Source organism: Lutjanus erythropterus, chromosome 11 (genome assembly GCF_056507025.1).
Source record: "Lutjanus erythropterus isolate fLutEry1 chromosome 11, fLutEry1.hap2, whole genome shotgun sequence".
Taxonomy (NCBI): Eukaryota; Metazoa; Chordata; class Actinopteri; order Lutjaniformes; family Lutjanidae; genus Lutjanus; species Lutjanus erythropterus.
The window spans coordinates 35044455-35067649 of NC_139327.1; the positions used below are offsets into that span (position 1 = coordinate 35044455).

Below are 23195 nucleotides of genomic sequence, written 5' to 3' on the forward strand. Positions count from 1 at the left end.
AAACTCACACATGTTCCTGAAACAAACACATGCATAGACATGCAGTTAGTGGAAGAGGTGACAGAGTGATGGAGCAGCCACATAGAGCGGCGCCCCGAGCAGTCAGGGCTTCAGTGTTTTGTTCAGCAGGCTCAGCAGGCGGCACCTTTTCATGCTCCCCGTCCACCCTGTGTACTTCGGTCCATGCTGGGCTTGAACTGGTCACTCTTTGATCCCAAAGTTGAGCCCTCACAGACTACCGCCGCCCCATACTGCAACATGCTTCTGTTATTTTGTCCAGCTCCTGTATACACAAGTAGATATAAGCTTTAAAATAAGCAGCTGGAGTTTTACAAATATAATAGTTCCTGTAAAAAAAACAAAAACAGTTGCTTTAGTCAAGGTTTGAGCAAACTTGCCACACTGTAAACTCGCTGAAGCCACTGACAATGTTTTTCCTGAGCTCAGTTAACAGAAAACCATCAAAACGTTAACAAGTTTGTCTTTTATCTTTTTTTTTTACCTGAATAATATATGACATATTTGAATTCTTTGTTTAATAAATGTTTGAAAGCAGCTGTATGTTTGCTCCTCTCATGTTTTTCTTTCATCTCGCAGCTGAAGCTCTGTCACCGAACGCGGCCTCCCAGAGCATCAGACGATCCTCTGAAGGTAGGAGGGACTGACTCATTCACTGTGCTCTGCCAAATCTGCTGCCTTTGGCCTGTTTTTTTTTTCACTGTGTGCGAAATATTATCAGAGACAGACTGCGATAAAATAAAATGGCCGCAAATATTTGACCCAGACAGGCCACTTCACGGCACACATACAGATACTCCACCTGTAGCCTTAACTATATAGAAGAAAACACCCTTTATACAGTTTGTTAGTAAGATATTTTCATGATCAAATTTCGCCATATTTTCACGGGTTGATGACTTGTACTCTGTTATTTCTGAGCTCCTAAATCTAACTACGAAGGAATCTCTGTATGTGTATGTCCTTGGATTTTCTCCGCTCATCAGATCAGCTTCACATTTGGCGAGTGTATTGCTGAGGACTCAAGGGAGTGCAGTGTGAAAGTTAGTGCAGTTTGCTCAGATGGTGACAATATAACAATGAACTTTACTTTTTTGGCCTGTTATTTTTTGAGCAGTAAGTCTCATAAACAGTGTTTTTTCCTGGATTCTGTGGCTCCAGATGAATTTATCTATACAAGTCACACTCATTTGCATCTAGGTAGATTTTTCACCGGTTTGAATTTTGTCACTACTACTCCTACAAATTTTTACCATATTTGGTACACAGATCTTTGGATCAAGCCAAAAAAAAAAGTTACTCTTTTAGGTTTTTGATTTTAAGTGTTTGCTGTTGCTGGCCTCAAAGTTTGCTCAGATGCTTACAGGCTATTACAAAAAATGTCATATTGCCTGAGTGCTTTGTGCTCTTGCAACCACATTTAGTGAACTCGTAGATATGATGTCTGATATCTGTCTTGTCAGTGGAGAAACTTGGGAAATTAGTCCAAAGTATACTATAACACACAGACTCAGATCCACAAACTTTACCGTTTCAAAGCCAGATGTTATTAATGTTGCTCATAGATTAGTCTGTTGCAAGTCAGACCATTTCACAACTGCACCCAACAACAGAAAATTGCTAACATTGTTATGGAGAGAGCGAAGATTTCTTTGCGTCTTGTACAATATTTTTTATCTTTTTGAAAATCTTTTATGCTTCAGTGGGATAAACACAGTTTACTGTCGCTGCATTTTTTTTTTTTCATATTAGATGTTTTTTTTTTTTTTTTCTTGCATTGTTACACTCTTCACTAAACTTTCCATGTAAAATGGACTTTTAACCAGAGTCCCCCCCAAAAGACATATTTTCTGCTGCGGTAAACGGAGCTGAGCTGTTGGATGCGGTCCCTTGTTCAGCCTTTTTTTTCCTTTGACAGTAAAAAATTTATTTACACAGAACTCATTGTGCCGTAGTCCTACTTTAGATAGTAAAGAACTAATCTGCTTTGTGCAACAAATGAATTTAGACATCAATCTGAAGTCTGTGTGTTTTATCTAAGCCAGAGTCATGGTCTATCTAATCTGAAGCATTTCTGAAAGTGCTAAACACATTGAAAACAGACAGTAACAAATCACATATTACAAAAAACAATAAAAAAAATACTACAACAAAGGAGCATTTTACAGAAAACTACCAAACAAAACAAATATTAAGTACATCAGTAATCGTGTGTGTGATGTAACTCTCTTTATTAAACCAGCTCCTGACTGTAGTTTTGGGAATTTTAAATGGATCTCGTCTGCGTTCACTTCAGGTGCAGCTCAGTTAATCTGTTGCTTTTAGTCACATCCACCCCTGGAAACACTTTCTACTTTGTTTTATTTGCCCTATTTTTGCACCTTTACCATTCCTCTCTGTCCATTTGTTATGGTCTCGGGTGATTAATACACCACACAGTCAGTTTGTCATTACCAGGTCAGCGCAGGGCAGCTGGAATTTATCAAAATAAAGAGAAGTAGTGATGTTCACAGGTGGGAAGACACCCACTGCCCGAGCTGCCCTCACTTAATAATTCTCTTTCTGAAAGTGTTGTTGTAAATGTATTTTTTTCCCCGAATGTTTTTGTCTTTTAGCGGGGAGTTTGGTGGAGGACATTGGTGAAATGATTCTTCAGCTTCGGAGACAAGTGGAGAGCCTCTTCACCATTAAGTACGGTAAGATACCTCGAGCAGCGGAGCTTAACCCTCATTCACACGAGGGCAGGACGTTATGTCAGGCCCATTAATTTTGCAGTAAGACTCTAATCTGCTGTATGTGTACACACCCTTTACCAGTGTACAGCAAGTGAGACGTTAAGCTTTTATAGTCTGCTTGAATATTAATATTGTAACTTTTAAGTTTCTTTAAATAATTGAACACATAAGAAGAATTAGTCTGCTCAGTGCGGTGCAAATTGGAGGAGATGGAAAAGATGAGTCACTATTTCATGTCACAGGACTGTTTTTGGAGAAATTTTGTCATGTTTTAGCTGCTGTCTAAAGGAAGCAGCTGAGTTACTGTAATAATAATAATAATAGTAATAATTAGCAGCTCCTAAAAACAGAGGTGCGTTGACAGACAAAGCAAAAGAGCAGGATACACAGGAGGCAATGTGAAAACACAAAACAATGAGGCCAAACAGAAGCAAGACAGAATCTAAAATTGAAGTAGACAGTAAAACATAGTAAAGATAAGACAGAACAAGATGACAAGCAAACGTACGTAAGAATAAACAGAAATAAAAACATGACAATGAGAATAAATAAAAAATGAAGGGCTAAGGATGCAGAGACGACCTCACGTGATGCTGGTTAGTCAGTGTTAATAAAGGTGGAATAGATAAGACGACATCATGTAATTTCAGTATAAATAAACACAAATAAAAGGAATAAAATAATAATGGTTTAAACAATGACATCACATCAAAGCAAGTCTATAAAAATGTGTTTTATGAAGCGATTTAAAAGATGTCACTGATTCTGCCAGCCTCTCCTCCTCGGGCGGGTCGTTTCAAAGTCAAGAGGCTCTGATGGGGAAAGAACGTCGCCCTTCAGATTTAAACCTCGACTTTGAAACAGCCAGGAGGGCCCCACCCGAGGATCTAAGGCTGTGTACTGGCTCGTAAGAGGTCAACATTTCGGCTATGTAGGTTGGGGCCAGATCCAGCGGGCTTTCAAAGTGATCAAGAAGATTAGAATCAACTCTAAAACACACAGGGAGCTGATGGAGGGAAGCCAGGACTGATGTGATGTGATGTCGTCTGTGACAGTGAGCACTGGCTGAAGTGACTGTAGTGAACACTGCTTTTTGAAAAGCAGTTGATAAGACATTATTTGTATCTGCAAACTAGCAACCAGTTAGCAACACTGAGTGGTACTGTGTAAACAAAATCACAGTAAAGTTTGTTTGCTTTTTCTGATTTTGATTACTTAGCTTACTTGTTTTGGATTATTTTCTTTTTGACCTATTTACAATTAAACAAACACACACGATAGACATAAAGCAACCCGTACTATTACATAAAGCAACAATGAACTCCCAAAAAACAGTGTTGGCAAAATGAGAGACCGCCTCTTTGACCAGGAGGCTTAAGAGTACAAAGGGAAAAAAAACAAAAAACAAACACAGTGCCAGAATGTCAGTCAGTCTGCAGGACAAGGCAGAGTTTGCACAGAATAAAAATACTACATAGCAGCAGAGCTCATAAGTTGTAGAGTTGGTTGTTGGTAAACATACAAAACAAATAAAACAGAGAATATTCATAAAAGAAAGAATATAAAATCAGTAGAAATACACTAGCTTTAATAGATTTTAAGAAGCAGTGATATAACAATGTAACATCTTCTAATGAAAGAAAGGAAGAAGGGGTTGAGGCAGACCTCCAGGGCCGCGGTTTATATAAACTGTAAGCTGCTTCTGCATGTTTGTCTCTGACTGAACTGCAGCAAATACATTAGATTCAAGATGAACCATGAAGTCAGTTTGTGATACAGCAGTCTATTGTGCTTCGTCTTGTCTGCAAAATATGTTGCTGCACTTCCAGATCTCAGAAATTAACTTTATTGAAGACAATTCTGTTGTTACTGACAGCCAGATCTACTAAAATAAGATATCAGTTTACAATAAACTGGAGTTATTCTTTGATACTTCTTAAATGACAGTGGTCACATCCGAACACAAATTCAGTTAAGTAAATTCTTTTCCTCAGCTGAAGCTCTGGGCCTTCCTGAACCAGCCAAGGTGCCCTACTCCAAGTTCCAGATGTACCCAGAGGATCTGTTCGTAACAGGGCTGCCGGAGGGAATCTCCCTCCGGAGGCCCAACTGTTTCGGAGCGGCCAAACTGCGCAAGATTCTGGCTGCGAGCAGTCAGATCCAGTTTGTCATCAAAAGGTGAGAGCACAGAAGGCAAGGACAGTGCACTGAATCGCTTCAGCTGCAAACTGCATCCTTTATTAACGCTGCTTTATCATCCATTGCTTTGTTTAACAGTTAAATTAGGTTGCCATTGACACTTGATTTTAGGGATTCAGTCTCTGCTTTTTAAATGTGTGTAATAATGTTTGTGTTTGTCTGCAGGCCTGAGCTGTTAACTGAGCAAGTAAAACAAGAGATGCCTTCCATCCCCGTCTGTGATTCAGGTATGTCCTCAGCATGTCCCTTTTTAACCTCTGCAACTCCTTTCCTCCCGACCGTAGACACAGTTCTTTCACTTTTATAGTGGGGCAGGGGATCTTTAGGAGGAGATAGCAGGTCAACAGAATACGTCATCTGAAAACCGAGAACCTGAACAAACAACACTGTGGCAGGAAACAATTATTAATATTTCACAGCACAGAACATGAGTTGGCATTTTATGGGTACTGGCTTGTTTGTGGTTGAGGGCGTTTTGATCTTCCCTTTGTAACAGATGGGAAATACAGAAGTAATGATGAATTCCACAAAAGTTCTTGAATATTTTGCTCACATAATTTCAGATACAATCCATTTGGACAAACAACGCAAGCAGTTGGCTAATTGAATCCACTACAGTCTCAGCTTTTCAGTCACGCTCAATTCATGCAATTCCAATACTGTTAATAGACTCCTGTATGTAGAAATATTAAAATAGAATGTGCAACAATAACACATTTGCAGGCAAGAAACTATGTTTTTTGTCTAAAAACTGCAAGGCATTAGCAGAAAGTGAGCATATCTGTAAAGCGGACACTCTTGGATACTCATAGGAGGCATTTTCATTGAGAAACCCTGAAGTGGGAGGTCAGGGGACCCTTTGAGAAGTTTTATAGTTTCGTATGAGACCGGTGTTTCAACTCTAGTTTTAAAACTGAGCCCACTACATCCTCTGAAAATAGAGCAACATCGTGACCCCGCAGAGTTGAAGAAGTTAACTGGAAAATCACTTGAAATTGTCCCTTGCCCTTTTTCAGCAGGATCGAAAGGCTTTCTGAGGTCGTCTTGTTGATATTCAGGTCTCGATACACAAAGCTTTTGTTCAGAGAGGAGCGCGCCAAAACACCACAACAACAAAATCAGGAAGTTGTGTTGTTCACGACTAAAATGAGGTGTTTACCTAAAAATCCTGGTTAAAAAAAGAAGCCACTCTGTGCTTGTCAAATTGTTGCAGTAGCAACTCAGCTGAAGTGTTTCTCTGCATAAAAGATCACACGATGGTTGCTGCCACAGCTGTCAAATTCAGCAAGTCGGTCTACTACATTTACCATGATGCTTTGGGGTTCACAGGTGTGATTCTCAATGGGTCACTGCTTACGGTTGCTTGCTTGTTTGGAAGATTAGTTTGCAGCAGTATTAAGGGCTGCACAATTAATCAAAAAAAATTATCAAAATGATCTAGTAGGTTTGTTTTCTTGTAATAAGTTTTACTTCAAAGCTAAAATGTTTAAGTTCATGCTGATCATTGGCAACATTTCTGGCACAAATGGCTCCTCTGAGAGAAAATGTTGCAGGCCTGTCTTTGAACCTTTATGATCTTTATGATTAATAAACATTAATCAGATTTCCTGCTGTAATTTGTATGAGGTTCACCTCTTTTTTTCTCACAACAAGCCTGTAGTAAATAGCCATTTTTTTGTAAGATCATATTTACTTTCCCTGAATATGATTCTTTGAGACTTTGTTTGTGTAATTCAGAACATATCAAGGACACAAAATCCTTTGAGTTTGTTTATGTTGTAATTTGTGTGAGGTTGACCCACACTTTGGGTGAATGCCTGGAATATCTGAGCAATATATATTTCAAAAGGATGTAAACCTGCAGCCATTACACTTTTTGTAATATCTGAAGCTGTGAAGATAAAGTGGTATCTTAGCAGTCAGTGGGAAGGTTTTATGCAGAAAATTCCACCATCTGGAAGCTCATAATGCAGGTTTAAGATGCTGTTTGCACTGTCCTCTGCATGCATGAAATTATGAGGTCAGATCCAGTTCATGTTCTATTTTTAAAATGGCTCCTCTGAAGGAAAAAGAAAGTCCTTGCAGGGATTTCCTGCAGCTTTCTCCACCTTTTTATTTGTGACAAAGCTCGGCTGCTGGAACAGGGAGCAGCTCTTAATGTTTGTTGTGCTCAGTAAATCTTGAAGAAACGACAAAAACAAAAGTTTAACCTTTGAATGTTTTTCCAAAAGAGCTGGACGCCAAGGACGCAACACCAGTAACAGAGGATACTGCAGCTATATCCAAGAGACCTGGATTCTCAGGCAAGTTTCCCCTTCAGTCAAAACACTTTGAGGCTTTGATTTGATGCTGTTTATTGTTTAAACATAAATCAGCTTTATGTATTTACTTTTATCACCCTGACTTTTAAAATCCAAACAGTGAAAAAGGCCGACTAACTGCAGCACAAAAAAAAAGTTTGAAATTTCTTCCGTCTCCTGTCTCCAGAGTGCTTGGAGTCCAAACTGTCCAGGATCGATCTGGCCAACACGCTGCGAGAGCAGGTCCAGGATCTGTTCAACAGGAAGTATGGGGAGGCATTGGGCATCAAGTACCCCGTCCAAGTGCCTTACAAGAGGATCAAGAACAACCCCGACTCGGTCATCATCGAGGGCCTTCCCCCCGGCATCCCCTTCAGGAAGCCCTGCACCTTCGGCTCACAGAACCTGGAGAGGATCCTGGCGGTCGCTGACAAAATCAGTTTCACCATCACCAGGTGGGAACCGCTGGTCACATGATCGCTTAAACACCAATCATTTATTATACTTCTTACTTATTATTTCTTATTAGACTTATTTCTCTTTCTTTCTCAGTAAAAATTAAAGCTACTACAAAGAACTTTCATATATTGTTGATTTTGGAGACAAAAGTGATAGTATTTCCGCCATAATAATATAAATATAACAGCAAAATTTTAAAAGATCTACACAAAAATCTCCTCCTGCTTCTTTTTAACTGGCTAATGCAGAGATTACTGTGACTTCGGCTGGAAAATATAAGCGCAAACTTGTTTCATCTGATTTTACGGAGAATCTGAGGAGATTAATTGAATAATTGATTAATCATCAACAGTTCTAGTAACAGATCAATTGCTTCCAGCTTCTTAATGTGAATATTTTATGTTTTTTGTTTTTTTTTACTCCTTTATGACAGTAAATTGAATATTTTTGAGTTGAGACAAGACATTTGTGGACGTCATTTTGGGCTTTAGGACACACTGACTGACATTTTTCACAATTTTATGACATTTTATAGACAAAACAACTAATCAGTTAAGTGATAAAATATTCACCAGATTATTTGACTGTGAAAATAATTTAGTTTTTCGGGAACCGTACGTGATAGAGACTCGGGAGCAGGTGGCGTTCCACATAATTCGGACACGCTGAACACGCCGGTCTCGTTAGTTGCAGCCCTAAATCCGAACCAGTGACCGACATCAACATTAACTACACAGAAACATCCAGTCTTCTTGCTTATGCAGGTCATATAGAGGCATTAGTAATAAATTGAGACCGTTTCATGATCAGTTAAAAACTCCTTGTTGTAGCTTAAAGTACAGATTCATGTGTGATTAATGGAAATCTAATGACTCAATGTGATCCGTTATAAAATGGGTTTTCCAAGCCGCAGAATCTAATTAGTTGATTTTTTTTAAACCATGAATACATCTGTTTTTCTTACACCGTAAAAAGGTTCATTTATTCATCTTTTTTTCCCTTTTATTCAGTAATTTGTTTGTTAGCATTGCACAGAACGAAACCACATTAATGCAAAAAATAGACAATGATAAAATAGCCCTACACTCTCTTTACAGTCTTTGATCCATTATTTTCATACCAACTGAGAACACGGTCTTTTGTTTTGTATGCAGAACATTTACACCTGCATTTTTCATGGGTTTCATGCTTTAGTCTTTAGATCAAGGATACTGTACTTGCTTTGCCCGGGGGCTGTTTTGTAAAATGATAGAAAGCCAGTTAATGACCAAACATTACTAACATTTTTTTCCCCCAATCATTTTTATTTATCAGATCAAATCAGTATGCATGAAAAGATCTATATGTCATCTTTCTTCATTTTCAAATCAACTGACTTATGATGTATAAATTAACTTGACAGATAAATCAAACATTTTACTGCATTTAATAACCGCAACTGCATTTTAGTTTTAAATGTTTTAGTAACATTTGACAGATTTTATACAATATTAAACAGCTGGAACCTCTTCCACCATTCAATCACTGAAATGCAATGATTCATAAATATAGATTCCTCTAACCAGAGACAGTTTAGGCCCCGTCTGGCCTACGGGCTGCAAATCACTGCCTTCGATAATAAATCAGTTTTTCCATTGAGTATATTTCCTCTTCAGTGTCCAGCCTCTGTTCTGAATTATTGAACTGTGTCACCAGGTTATTGATCCCAGTCAACACAAGGCTGTACAACGAGATGTCTGTTGTTGTTGTGTCTGGTGCAAAACTCAAATGCATCCACCTGAATATTGAACTGAGAAGCTGAAACCAATTAATGTTTTGCTCAATTAATGAATCGCTTGATTATTAAAAACTGTTGCTGATTAAAGCTACAAGACACTTTCATATTTTGTTGATACTTGAGACCCCTGTGGACAAAAGCAGCAGTGTTTCCTCCGTCATCACCACAAAACAACTCAAAAATAAAATTAGCTAAAAAAAAAAACCCACTTCTGCTTCTCTTTTACTGTTTGTCTGGGAAAATGTAAACACAGACTCGTTTTATCTGATTTCATGGAGGCTCCATGACCAGGTGGCAGCCAAGAATTATATCGAAACAGCGGATGATCTTACTTATGTAGGTCATATAGGAGGCATCAATATTAAACTGACACTAATTCATAACCAGTGAAAACCTTTAAATAGCTTTAAATTCATGACAATTGATTAAAGTTGTTTTAGTGCTGGGAATGTGTGACCTGGATCAGCATTAAAAAATTGCACCAAATGCCACATTGGCTGTTTGACAGTAGAAAGCATCCAGCTTACACACACAGAGAGAGACAGGACGACATATTTCTTTTTCTATTTTTATTTAAGCAAAAAAGCCATTTTACATCAGCAAATACATTTGACAGAAACAAACAAAACAAAAGACAGAAACAAACAACGTATCCCCTCTCACCCCCCGCCCATAACCCTGGTATGATAAAAAAAAATATATCCTTTGTTCGCAATTGGAAAATAAAACGTTAATAGATAGGTAAAATTCATTCATGTAACGTACGAGGTCCTAATGTGTCTTAATATATTACGACATGAGATAGACAACAGGAGGACATGTTTCCTCACCAGATAACTGGTCAGAGGCTGTATTGATGGTAGTGAGGCCAGGAAAGAGCGCCATATTTTTTTCAGATGTGTCTGGTTTCCTCCTCGCACTGAACAAGATCTTTTCAGGTGTGCTATCAGATGTTTAATGTTTCAGACGTTGCCTCTGCAGAGGAGGAAGTTAAGATTTCCAGTTTTGTAGACTACACTTTTTTCCCAGCTGTACCTGTGAGTAATGTGGAAGGTTTTTTTTTTTTATTATAGTTCACATTGAGCTATAGGGTCAGATGGAATTTCAGTTTTTGTAATATTTGAAGTTGCTGTAACAGCATATTTCCTGAAATCTCCCAGATAAGAGAAGCTCCAAAGCATATGAAGTAAGTCTCCATCACAGGTTTTAGAGGGACCTATTTCATGTAGAAAATGAATTCTTGTTAAATATAATCATTTAATGTAGATATTGGGTTCAGACGATGCCCCTCAGCTGTGATACTGCAGCCTGTCACAGCAGCTTGAGGAACACATAATTAAAGATCATGTTATTACTCAAGCTTTCAAGTTTAAATTATGTCTGCTCAGATATTTCAAAATGTCATAAATCTTTAACATGATCATGTCGCTTTCTTCTTTGCAGACCTTTTCAAGGACTCATTCCAAAACCAGGTAAGAACACACTTTGATTTTTCATCAAAAAGTCTGATTAAATAACCATAATGTAGCACAGACCGATATTAATGTCATATAATATTAATAGTGATATATAATTCATCTTTTTTTTTTTCCCAGCACCTCGACGTGTCACTTTACTTAAGAAGGCCTACGCCTCGATAAGTGGTGAGTAGAAGATGTTTCACAGCAGACGTTTCCCTGCTGTTGCTTCATCAGGAGCTTTATTTTGTTTAAAGTTGTCAGTAACTGATTCCTTTCACCCGACAGATGAGGATGACATCAACCGTATGGGGGAGAAAGTGGTCCTTCGAGAGCAAGTCAAGGAACTTTTTAACAAGAAGTACGGTAAGTAGACTTTAGTGTGTAACATTTCGCTTTGAGTTGGAGTAGATTCCATCAAATTTGGGTGTTTTGTTCAGATTGTTTGAGAACAATCTGTGTCAACATCTGCCAGCATTCATTTACATCTGTTTAAAATAGCTGATTGTTCATTTTCACTAATGTTGATTTCGATCATCATTTAATATTCCTCTTAAATCTTCAATCTAATCTGCACAATAATACACACGCAGCTGTGTAAGAGTGTGTTTTGTTGATTTTATTGTTGGTCTTTGCGATGAAATTATCTTATAAAGTGTAAGAAGCCAGCACATGACGGCGCATTACATCATGTCTCATCATGTAACTGTTATAATCCCTGTACATGACACAGTAAAGTAAACATGCCACCGCAGGTATTTTCCCCGATTAGTCGATTAAAAAGCGCGTGGCAGTGATTCCACAGTAATAATCTCTGAATCATCACTGTACCAGACGCCCTCTCATCCCGTCTGTCATTATTCAGAACATGCGGTGATTTGCACATCAGAATCATTAAAGTGCTGCAGAAACTTCTGTCAGTCACTGGACTTTGATTTCTATGCGTGGGTCCTGATGATGCGGGACGACAGTCGCCAAAACCGTCCAATCAACATCACTCCACTCGATAACAGACATCTGCGTAGGATACACCCGTACATCCTCGCTCTGAGCTCCCTCAGAAGTCTCCTCTCTCCCTCTCAAGGTGTTAACGGCCACACAGGGGTTAAATACGTGAAACTCCCAGCCAGTCAGTCAGAACTGAAGACGCCTCGTGGATGAGAGGCAAAAACCCAAGCGAGTGCAGTTACCTACCATAACCCTTTTATGAACAGCTTCTGTTTGCTTCCCTGAACGACTTAAATGAACATAAAGGACCTCCAGGCTAAATCTGTGAGCAGTATCACTATGGAAATGTAAAAGTAAAAATGCTTTAAATCAAACACAACATGCAGCACACGTTGTCGTCAGAATAAGTAGTTTCATATATTCACCTCGGGCACTTCTGCTCTTTCATACAGTAACAAATAACAGTTAAAAGGAAACTTACTACACACATTTTCTCAAAGCTGTAACTTAACTCTTTATTTATGTGAACATTTGCATGTATTTAAGTCTTTTTTTTTTTTCCAGTGGAGCTGATGGGAAAACAACCGGCATCTGTCCTCCTGTTAGCGTCTCTTCACATGTGATCAGGAAGCTTAAATTTCTGTCTCGCCGTGTGTGCGTTTCAGGCGAGGCTCTGGGCTTGGATCGCTCCGTCGTGGTCCCGTACAAGCTAATCCGTGGCAGTCCAGAGTCTGTAGAAGTTAGTGGCCTTCCAGACGACATCCCCTTCCGAAACCCCAACACCTACGACATCGTGTGCCTGGAGAAAATCCTTCAAGCCGCAGATGAAATAACATTCAACATCAAGAGCCAGCTACAGTGAGTGTGGAGGCACCTGAATATTCAGCAGCCTGTTAGCTGTCACCATGCTGTATATTTCACCGGGACTTTAGGGTTTTGCCTCTTGCTAGTTAAGCTCATTATGATTTATTTATGCTTTGGATTTAAATTCAGCCTCTGAGTTGTCAGAGAATAAATCTTCCTCAGCAGGGAATGTAAATAATATGAAATAGCGAACAATATTTTGACGTTGAAGCAGTTAAGCTATGATGAAAGAATGGAGGCAGAGACTCATATCATGCAAAAATTGTTGCTATTTTTTTCCTTTTAGGCATGAAATAAGTGCATTTTAACCAGTGCTCTCATGCAAATGACACAATTGTTTTTTCTGTTTCTTTCCCACACAGACCATTTGCAGAAATCTGTAGCCAAGCTTGTAACACAGGTAGGTGTTTAAAGGAGAAATGTGGAATGTATTCTCCGTTCTGAATCATAAAACGACAACGATATGTCATCAGAGTTTAAGGAAACGTTGTTGAAATACTTGCTTCTCTATCCTCCTTTAAAATTTCTATTCTAGGCCAAAAGAACTGCTTTTTTTGTTGCCCATCTGACGTTAATTAGAGTTCAAATTAATGCAGAATCTTCACCAAACGGAGTTAGCATCTGTTTATGAGTCGTAAGAAATCATTAATAATGTTTTAGGAGGAGGAGATGTTTGTAACTGTTAAACTGAGCAAAATGTTAATGGAGTCTGGCAGGCAGAGAGACGTTCCACTCCAGAGTGTGTATTTTCAGAACAGTGGGCTTTTGTTTCACCATAATGGGGCTTCAACCTATTTAATAACAGTCTATGGCTCAAGCTCACCATCTTAACTGTAGTGCTCATTTCTGCATGTGCAGTTGCTACATATTTTTCAGTTTATTGTGTTAGTGGAAGCAGAGCTGCGTGCTGAAAGTTGTGACATGAAACAGCGGCGGCTAATGATTAGCCAATCAGCGCCGCTGGCAGGAATAACACCTGACGATAGATTCAGGTGTTGGTCTGTAGTGGCTGGTTAGAAACAGTCAAATCCTTCTCCTCCACAGAAATCTATTAGAGCGGAGACAAAGTCAGACTTCAGTCAGGTGAGCATGAGATTTAAAAGTTTTGTTTGTGTCTCCAGTAGGAACAAACGCCTCCACCAATCGACGAAAGCGCAAGAGAGTCCAGGAGAGCAGCCGAGTACCTGCCTCCTCTGACCTGGGGATTTCAACCAATCAGATTCCAGTGATGGTAAGTTTGAAAGTTCAACACAAATACAGGGTTCAGGTGCACAAGATGATATTTTATTACTGCCAACAACAAAAACAAAAACAGGAAAGACCAAAACTAATAATGAATCGATCTGACTAACACAGGAAAATTATTCATTATTCAGATTATTTGAAGTGGGGTTGTATGAGTTACTCACCAACAGTCGGTGTATTACCTACAGTAGATGTCATGCCCTCAGTTTTGCAGCAACCAGAGCACCAGTGCGGCAGAGTCAGCAACAAAACTTATTTTAGCCACCTAAAAAAAAAAAAAAATCAGTTTAAGAGTATGTTATATTTAGACTGTGTTTACTGCTTTACCTGCAGACAGACGGCCTTTTCCAACAGGAATCCACTGTTTCTTTAGCCAAAAAATCATGTCACATACCAGCCATTAATAACAAACTTATTACAGAAGCACTTTGAGTGCGATTAAATGAAAATATTTGTGCTAATAAGGTTTTCATCAGCCTTCTTATAACTCTCAGGCCGAGTTGTTGTTGTCTTGTCAGATAGTGACATCTTGTATTTTTAGCTAAAAGTGACAAATGTTTTATTTCCTTTCTGCCATCTTTCACAAGTTTGATGCAGCCACACAAGTTTTATATTTATATAGTGTTATTGATATTTTTCAAAGGAACTGATACAAATGAGTAACTTGTGAGATTCTGCTGAATTGATCTGCCCATCCCTACTTCAGAAGTCACACGATAACACAAACTAACTAACAGGTCGAGGCAGTGAACGCCTCTGTTGTTGCCACTTTTATGAAAGTTTCTCAGTAGTTATGTCTGGGAGCTTTTATTTTATCGTTTTATTTCAGCTATAATGTAAATGAGATCTGTCTCTCAGTGTTTTCCAGAGTTAAAATCAAGGCTGAATGAAAGAATGAATGAAAGTTCTGTGGGGTAAAATTCGTTTTTGTCAAAAGATCTGGTGGCTTTGGAGAAAGCGGTTTGTCTTATATACCAGCAGTTTCCTGTCAGAAAAAGTAAAACTGTGAAAATATTTTGAAAATAGCATAAGAAACTTGAAACCTTTTTTTCAATAAAGACTGTCCATATTAATTATCGATTAATGATCAAAGTAATTTTTAATGCTGTTTTTAGCCTCTAAAAAGGGAGATTTCTCGCTTGTCTTCATTAGATTGATTATATCATATCGATGGATTAGTACAGACTGGAGGTTAGGGCCACACAAGCATGTTGCTTCTTCTTGCTCCTTTTCGGACATCAGTGATAATTTTTAAAGTTTAAAGTCTTTTGTAAGTTTCCGTTTTGTTTTATTGCTCTACATATATTTAATTTTTTATAGTGTTCTAAATAAATAAAATAGACTGAATATTTGGGGGTTTTGGACTGACAAAACATTTAAAGTCATCATCTTAGACTCTGAAAAACTCAGGTGGACATTTTTACTTTTTTCCTGATATATTATAGACCAAATGATTGATTGATCAATTAATCTGGAAAATAATGGGCAGATAAGATAATACTAAATATAATCATTAGTTGCGGCGCTGGATTAAACATGAAAATTGACTGAGCAGGTAGATTTCTCTGGAAACAATATCAACCTTAAACCTGCTGTGTGTTGCTTATCTTCTGTGCTGTTACTCCTCTCTGCTTCTACAAACTGTGGGCGTGTCGACCTGCATCTACTCTACGTGACACACCGACTGTCAACAAGTACCTCAAACAACCCCACAGTACAGTAGTATAACCTGCGTTAGAACTGTTATCTAATTTTATTTCTTAGAGCCAAATCTCCACATAAACTCACGTCTGTGTATTTAACTGTAAACCTCGGAGTCAAAACTGTGTTTTGAGGCAAGGTCAGCCACCTCTTTGTACTAATGAAAGCATTTTCTCCACCATTATCACTGACTTTCCTCTGTTACTGTCTTTCCTTTGTCTCTGTGTGTGTGTGTGTGTGTGTGTGTGTGTGTGTGTGTGTGTGTGTGTGTGCACGCCTGCAGCAGTGGCCCATGTACATGGTGGACTACAGCGGAGTGAATGTGCAGGTTCCCGGGAAAGTCAATTACTGAAGGACAAACCTGGACTGCAGCAAAGGGATTTAAAAAAAAAAAAAAAGAAAGAAAAAAAAAAAAGAGGAGGAGTTCGTCAAAGTGATGATATTCGTGACTCTTCCACACGCGACACTAACACTTTGTCAGAGTGCTACGACTAAACAATCTCTCCAGACCGAGTATAGAGAGCTGACGGTTTGACTCTGTGAATGACGTCCTGAGTGTTGAGGAACAAACAGAATGTATGTGGATCAACAATGTTGCAGGGCAAAAAGCGCGGCTTGTTTTCTGTCTCCTGCCTCCACACAGTGCCAGCAGGACAGCTGTCAGTTTTTGTTTTCTATCTAAAGCTGATCATGACAGTAATATTGTTTTTTACGAAGCTAAAGACATCACTGAAGTCATGTATTTGCCCTTGCATTTTACAAAGTGTCCATCCACTGAGTCATGGTGTTGGATCCAGCATTTGGTTGCAATGTATTACTGACAAAAAAAATGTCTTTGATAACAATCTGGTTCCATAATATTCAGATATTTGTACTTTTTATTTATTATATTTATTGAAATATAACATTATGTGCAGGGATGTAAAATACATTATTCTGTTATACAGCTCCTCGAGGATTATCTCAACACTAACACAGATGCTACTAGTCACTCAGTAACTTACAGGTAACCGCTGAAATCAAATTACACAGCAGCTATGAAGTGTCTTAACTGGGAGTTGTGGCCGACCACAAGCCATCAGACATTAGAAGGGACAGTTCTCCCCAAACTTAAAAATGAGTGTTTTTACTCTGGGCTGTAGTGCTGTTTACCCATCTAGATTTTTTTGGGGTGTGAGTTGCAGAGTTTTGAAGATATCTGCCCTGGAACTAGAAGCCGAGTGCCCAAAGCACCAAAAAAATTGCATATGAAAATTTCAAAACCAGCATCTCTTTCAAAAAAATCATGACCCAGTTACTCGAGATAATCCACAGACCTTTTTTTTTTAGAGCAGTTTGATGAAGGAACTACTTTCTTTCTACTAGCAACAAAAGTAGTTCCTACACAGGCTTGGGGAGTAATGGATTACATATAAAAGGATTATGTAATCTGCATACAACAAAGGTAAATGTATTCCATTGCAGTTAGAGGTATTAAAGATGTAATCAGATTAATTTAGTAAAAATGAGGATTAGTTGGATTTCAGTTTTAAAATAAAGAACGATATACCACCATGCACAGAGCACACAGCTGCTGCTGCTTCATTATCACGACCTCCAGGTGAAAAAATCATTTTCAATATGACCGGGTGGAAATTTCACCTTTTTTTGTCTTTAAATTAATTTATAACTTGCAGACAACAAAGAAAAGAACAGCTGGACAAACTGATAAAGATTTTTAAAGAAAAAACCTAATTGATTCATAGATGATGAACATAATCATTACATTAACTGATTAATCATTTTTATTTTATCATTATTATTATTTTCTTTATTTAAAGTCTGATTTCAGCTTCTTAAATGTGAATATTTTCTGGTTTCTTCACTCCTGAACTGAATATATTTGAGTTGTGGACAAAACAGGACGTCATCTTGGAATTTAATCAACACTTTCTTACATTCTATGGATCAAACAACTAATCGATTAATTGAGAATCAATGATGAAAATGATAATTAGTTGCAGCCCTAACAACACTATATTAGGCTAAACAGTTTCACCATATTTTATATTGAGGTAATCCGAAAGTAATGAAAAGTACATTACTTGGATATTGCGATACTTTGATTACTGACTGCATTTTTTATCAGGTAATTAGTAACTGCATCAGAATACATTTTTAAAGTAACCTTCCCAACTCTGTTCCTACGTGAAGCTGCTCTCAACAAACTCTGTGGATCATCTCGAGTAACCGGCTCATGAATTTTGGAAAGAGACACTGGTTTTGAGTTTTTGTGTTTGTATTTTTTGTCTCTTTGAGAACCACAAGCCAAGCGCCATCAAGTCCCATTATATCTTAGAGAAGGCGGACATCTGAAACTCTGCAGCTCGCTCCAAAACAATCCAGATGGACAAATAACTCTGCAGGTAAGAGGAAAAATTGTGTATGTTTTGATTTAAAGGTGAACTGTCCCTTTAAAAGGAGAGGAAATGGACTCACAGTTTGCCGGACAGGTGGAACCGTCGCTCGCACAGCGGCAGGAGGAACCTGCAGTGAACACAAGACCTTCAGTGAACAGCCTCTTTATGTTAGAACCACATTAACAAAATGTAAAATATCTCATTTAAAGTCAGCCTGAATGTATCATGTAAAGGAAAGAATGGTATGTTATTCTGCGATGACCGTCTCTGGACTAACGATATTTAATATGCTGTACCTTAACGCCAATTAGGCCTTTGAAATAAAATGTGTTGCCTTGCACTTTCACTTTGTTTTTGTTTTTTTGTAAAGTACGGTCACATGTCTGATCTGCAGAAGGGGGCAGTTTTACCACAGAAAGTAATTAATTACTTTTTTCAGATGTTTTTTTTTTTTTTTTTTCTTTTGAACTATGATAATGTATGTCGATTGTCGTGAGGTAGGCAGATTGTTTCAAACAGATTTATTTCAACGTGCATTAATTAAGGGAAGTCTGACAATATGCAAGATCAGAGTGTTGTATAATATGAGCGAATGTCTGAGGAAATCTTCTGTAAAGCGCTCAGCAGTTCATATTAATACATAAACACACGTCTGGTACATGTTCACATTAAAAATTGATAGTTTGTATTTTCTGAAAACAGGAGCAGATGAATCACCTTTTAGAAAAGCTGATCATTCTCGAAAAATTTCAGTTTTACAACACATAATATAAAGATAAATGAAGCTGTAATAAAAAGTTAAAGAATGATTTATCAGTCAGTACTTTTACAGAAATCTAATCAGGTGTTTCCATGTTAATTTTTCATCAACTATGACTCCTAGGAATTAAATGTGAGTTATTTCAATATTGTCTATGAATTATTTGGCTTTTTTCTGGCTATTCTGTCACAGAATATTATAAAATTAGATTTATTTATATCGAGAGTGATTCTGCTCACTGAAACCATTTAGAGATTGATGATAGCTCTTCATTTGCTTCTTGAATCAGTGCTAAAAGTTTCATGCAAAGCAACAAGACGTGTCATCAGCAAATAAAAGAGGCAGTTATTATTGCAGACCCTGAGAGAGAAAAATAAGAGGTCCAAAAATGTTAGCAGGTCAAACTTTCATCAAGAAATTCAGTCTGGAAGTTAGCTGTGTTAACCTCAGTGCTTCAGCAAATTTCTATTTGTTTTGGGTAAAATGAAGAATATGATTATTTAAGATTACTGATTGTATTTACTGAACTAATTTTAGAGGTTTGGTATTTCTCAGTTGTTTTTTTAGTGCGAAAATGTTAACATTTCTGCTCCAGGTATCTTTTGGTAAGAATCGTTTTTAATGTCCATATTTTGCAAATAATTTTCCCGGGGAAGATAAGCTTTTAGTTTATTTTTACAATTTTTTTGAAATTTTAGATTAGATAAATTTTAGATTTTTCAAAGTAGCCACATATTACTTTGATGACAGCTTTGCACACTGTTGGTAAAAATCAGTCAATCGGTTGTTGAGATCATAAACTCAAAAGTTGGTGGTTATCAGAGCTCTTTGAATATTTTCAGTTCATTGCATTAAGTTAACAGAACTGACTAAATTTGTAGAATATAGTAAAATATAGTATTAGTACATTTAGTGAGTTTTCACTGCTTCCTTATCATGTGAGAAATTTTAACATCATTTAAATGCCTGTAGTTGCAGAGACACCCTTACATGTTTTTTTTCTTAAATTAATTTATTTCAGTTTTGAAGTTTTAGGAGATTCCTCAGTGCACCAATAGAAGGAGCTCAAGTGCCAATAATCGTATTTGAGACCTGAAAATCTAGGATCTAGTTGAATCAAAACCTCTTTAAAAACAGTAAACAAACAGTATAACCTTTATTACAGAAGGATTTTTTTATTAAACTGTTTTTTTTTAATGTAGTTCTAAGTGTCAACTGATATGTTGCACTCCAGGAAACAAGACAACCGTCTTTTTTATCCACATTCAGTCAGATCAAATCAGGCAGAATCCCCTTTGAAGTCAAGAGAGTTTAGATTTGAGCGTCTGGTTTTTCATGTCTGGTGTCCCGATGTGACCCGGTCCTCCTCCTCCAGCCTGCGTTTCACCTTCATCTTCCATTCTCTTTACTTCCCTCTCAGGTACCTTGAACCCATTTCCCTGCTGTGCACTTAAGGGTCTATTACTACGGAGATAAAGTGAAATTCCCTGTCAAGTGGTCGTGTTCTTCTCTTAACATTTCTACGACACGTAAACGTTTGAATGTTTAAAGACTCGTTCATTCAGCGGGAACAGCTGGCGTCAGCAAACAGCTCGACCTGCTGAGGAGTCAGCGAGCGACACGCTGGACTGAAACTGAGGGGAAACAGAGAAAATTCACCTGCCGCACCTTTAAGTCCTTAAAAACGTTTCCTGTTTGTTTCAGACTATAAGTGATGAACTCCTGCAGAAACGCACAGTTTTCACACAGGTTTGACTTTTTCAACCCTGCTGAAAAATGAGTACATTTAATTTTAGTAGACTTGAGTGAACTTGCAGTCAGAGTTATCATCAGTATAATAAATGTCTAGTTGGGTGTGAATGCTGCAAGCACCTAACCACAAACTTCAACTGATTCAAACCATTCAAAGTCAAAACGTTCAGCTGAATCAGGACACGCCAGCTATGTCGTTTCAAAGCCGTAACATTCATACTTTCCCAGATATTCCAGGTTTTTTCCGGACAGTTTTCCCATTGAAAATGAATTACGGAATCTTCAAAAAATCACAAAATTTCACCTTTTTTCAAACGTTAACTAATGATTCATATTTTCAGCTAGAAATTCCAGTCAAACTGGAAAATATTCAACATTTTCTTGACTTTTTACGTCTGATTCAACTTTTTAATCCCATTCAAACTTTAAAAAAATATTCACCATTTTCTGAAACTTGGTTATAATGGAAGTCAATGAGAAAATCCTTCAAACTCACTCAACTTCACCCTGTCGCCATGAATTCATACATTCACATAGAAACTTCATTCCAACTCTCAAACGCTTACAATGCCGTGGACTTTCTGTCACTAATTCAGATTTTCAATATCTCTTTTAGTTTTTCGACACCAGCAGTGTTCAGCTCTCAGAGTCAGTCTGGGTTTAGGCGACTATGGCCCGACCACACAGTCAGAAAAGCCATATCCTCAGTTAGCTCTGTTACATATAAAAAATTATAATAATAAAATTCAACAATTTTGTATCATGATAAGAATAGACAGAGTGAATGATAAAATTCTCATAATGTGTTTTCATAATTAATTTTCATTAAGTTCATTTTAAACTAAGGATTTAATTTGCACAAGTAGCCCAGACGTATATTGGAACTGTCAATTTGAAAAGCATAATGTTGGTCTAATGAAGCTAAAACTGTGACAGGATGAACGGAGCGCGTCACTAAGGGACAATCAGACAGTCCTTCTAAAGTTAAACCTTTAAGACAGTTTATCTGAGCTGAGGAGACTCTGGGAAACAGCCTGTAAGCTGAAGGGAGACCTCGGAGTGCAGCTTATGCAGTGTGAGGGAGGCTCTGGGAAACGGGAAACTTCAAAAGCCAGCATCTGAGGTTCATGTGGGTCCAACAACATGCCCTCTCAAACACAAGACCGCAATCCACAGCAATAATATGGACGATGCAGCTGCTCGCCACCATGTTCAGTGTAATCATGGCTGCAGCTCTCAAATTCTGAGGGTTTGAAAAAATTACACCATGTCCTAGTAGTATAGAGATAATTAATAGGCTGTTATGTAGAAAGACTTTCTGGATTAATGAATTTAACACTGTTAAACCATCAGTTCTTAACCTAGAGTTAAGTCTGACATGTTCTTTATAACCCTGGGAAGATGACATATTGTTTGACACAGGCTATAATCACCTAGGACGTCAGATTACCATCAAGAGTTAGATATTGATATTAGAATATTTTTAACATATTACCCTCTTTTCTAATTTTTGGAGTAATGGAATTATATCCTCATCCAGACGCCTTAAAAACAGTTTCTCTCAGTTTTCCCCTTTTACCAACTTTTACCAAAAACAAAGCTACATTAAATGGTTAAAACATCATACTGCTAGACAGGTAGGAAGTTAGACTCTAACAGCATCATAACAGCAGGTTGATTCCATTTTAACGAGGAGTGCAGCTTTGTTTGTCTTTTGTAGTTTTAATCTAAGCCCTGCTTGTCATATAATTTTACTTGATACAGGCTTTGTATGACACGTGCCACCTTATTGAATCTTATGGGGATTATATTTCAGACATCTGTCACTTTTTATATCATCATCAGACACTATTTTGCTGTTTTGGTGCTGCTGAACCAAACTCTATTCTAAAAGCAGATGTTTTATGGTGGGACCACATTTTTTCACAGTTAAAACCTGAAATGTACGATCACTAAGACTCTTTTCTGATTCACTTTGATCTACAGGCCCAATCTGCAAAAATAACATTCACTCACATCATAAACTGACCTGTGATGAAGGTGCGGTGTTTCTCTGTGTGGCTGCTCTCATCCACTGCAGCTGCTGGACACGTGGCTCTGCTCACACCTGCAGCCCATCAGGTAATCCAGAGAAAAAAGTTCATCACCAGAGGAGGGAGCAGGAAACAGTGGCTGGTGAGAAAATGGACAGTGGGACAGGCCTTTGATAAGTGAAGGCTGAAAGCCAAAAGACTCCAGACGAGGAGTCTCCAGTTCAAAGTTTGACCCCCTCCCATTTCCCCTTCATCTTTTATTAAAGACACTTTGGGGTTTTCACAGACGAGGCTTAACTCTAGTCCCAGAATAAAATGCCTATTTAAGACGTTTTAACTTAAAGCGACTTACACAGACTGATCTCAGTCATAGATTTAGTCTGTTCTGGATTAAACTGAGCCGACAGACCTTTTTCACAGCAGCCATTTTGACATGAAATAGAACAAACACAGGTGTTTACCAGTGATTCAGATTAGATCCAACAGGAATCAGGGGGCTGCTGTTGGCTCATTGGAAATGCTCTGCTAAATGCAGCGGGAGTTTAAAT

The 23195-nt window shown here is 38.0% G+C and overlaps 1 protein-coding gene across 1 annotated transcript in view; it reads left to right on the plus strand.

Moving 5' to 3' along the window:
* Nucleotides 1-16832, plus strand: part of gtf2ird1 (GTF2I repeat domain containing 1) — a 62796-nt gene extending 45964 nt beyond the window's left edge. Inside the window, exons 15-27 of the mRNA XM_084730024.1 lie at nucleotides 598-651; nucleotides 2634-2714; nucleotides 4748-4931; nucleotides 5118-5179; nucleotides 7184-7255; nucleotides 7440-7707; nucleotides 10932-10960; nucleotides 11084-11131; nucleotides 11234-11311; nucleotides 12559-12751; nucleotides 13120-13157; nucleotides 13879-13988; nucleotides 15987-16832. Of these exons, the coding sequence (XP_084586150.1) occupies nucleotides 598-651; nucleotides 2634-2714; nucleotides 4748-4931; nucleotides 5118-5179; nucleotides 7184-7255; nucleotides 7440-7707; nucleotides 10932-10960; nucleotides 11084-11131; nucleotides 11234-11311; nucleotides 12559-12751; nucleotides 13120-13157; nucleotides 13879-13988; nucleotides 15987-16055 (1286 nt within the window). The 3' untranslated portion in view covers nucleotides 16056-16832. The remainder of the gene's footprint in view (nucleotides 1-597; nucleotides 652-2633; nucleotides 2715-4747; nucleotides 4932-5117; nucleotides 5180-7183; nucleotides 7256-7439; nucleotides 7708-10931; nucleotides 10961-11083; nucleotides 11132-11233; nucleotides 11312-12558; nucleotides 12752-13119; nucleotides 13158-13878; nucleotides 13989-15986) is intronic.
* The last annotated feature ends 6363 nt before the right edge of the window (nucleotides 16833-23195 follow it).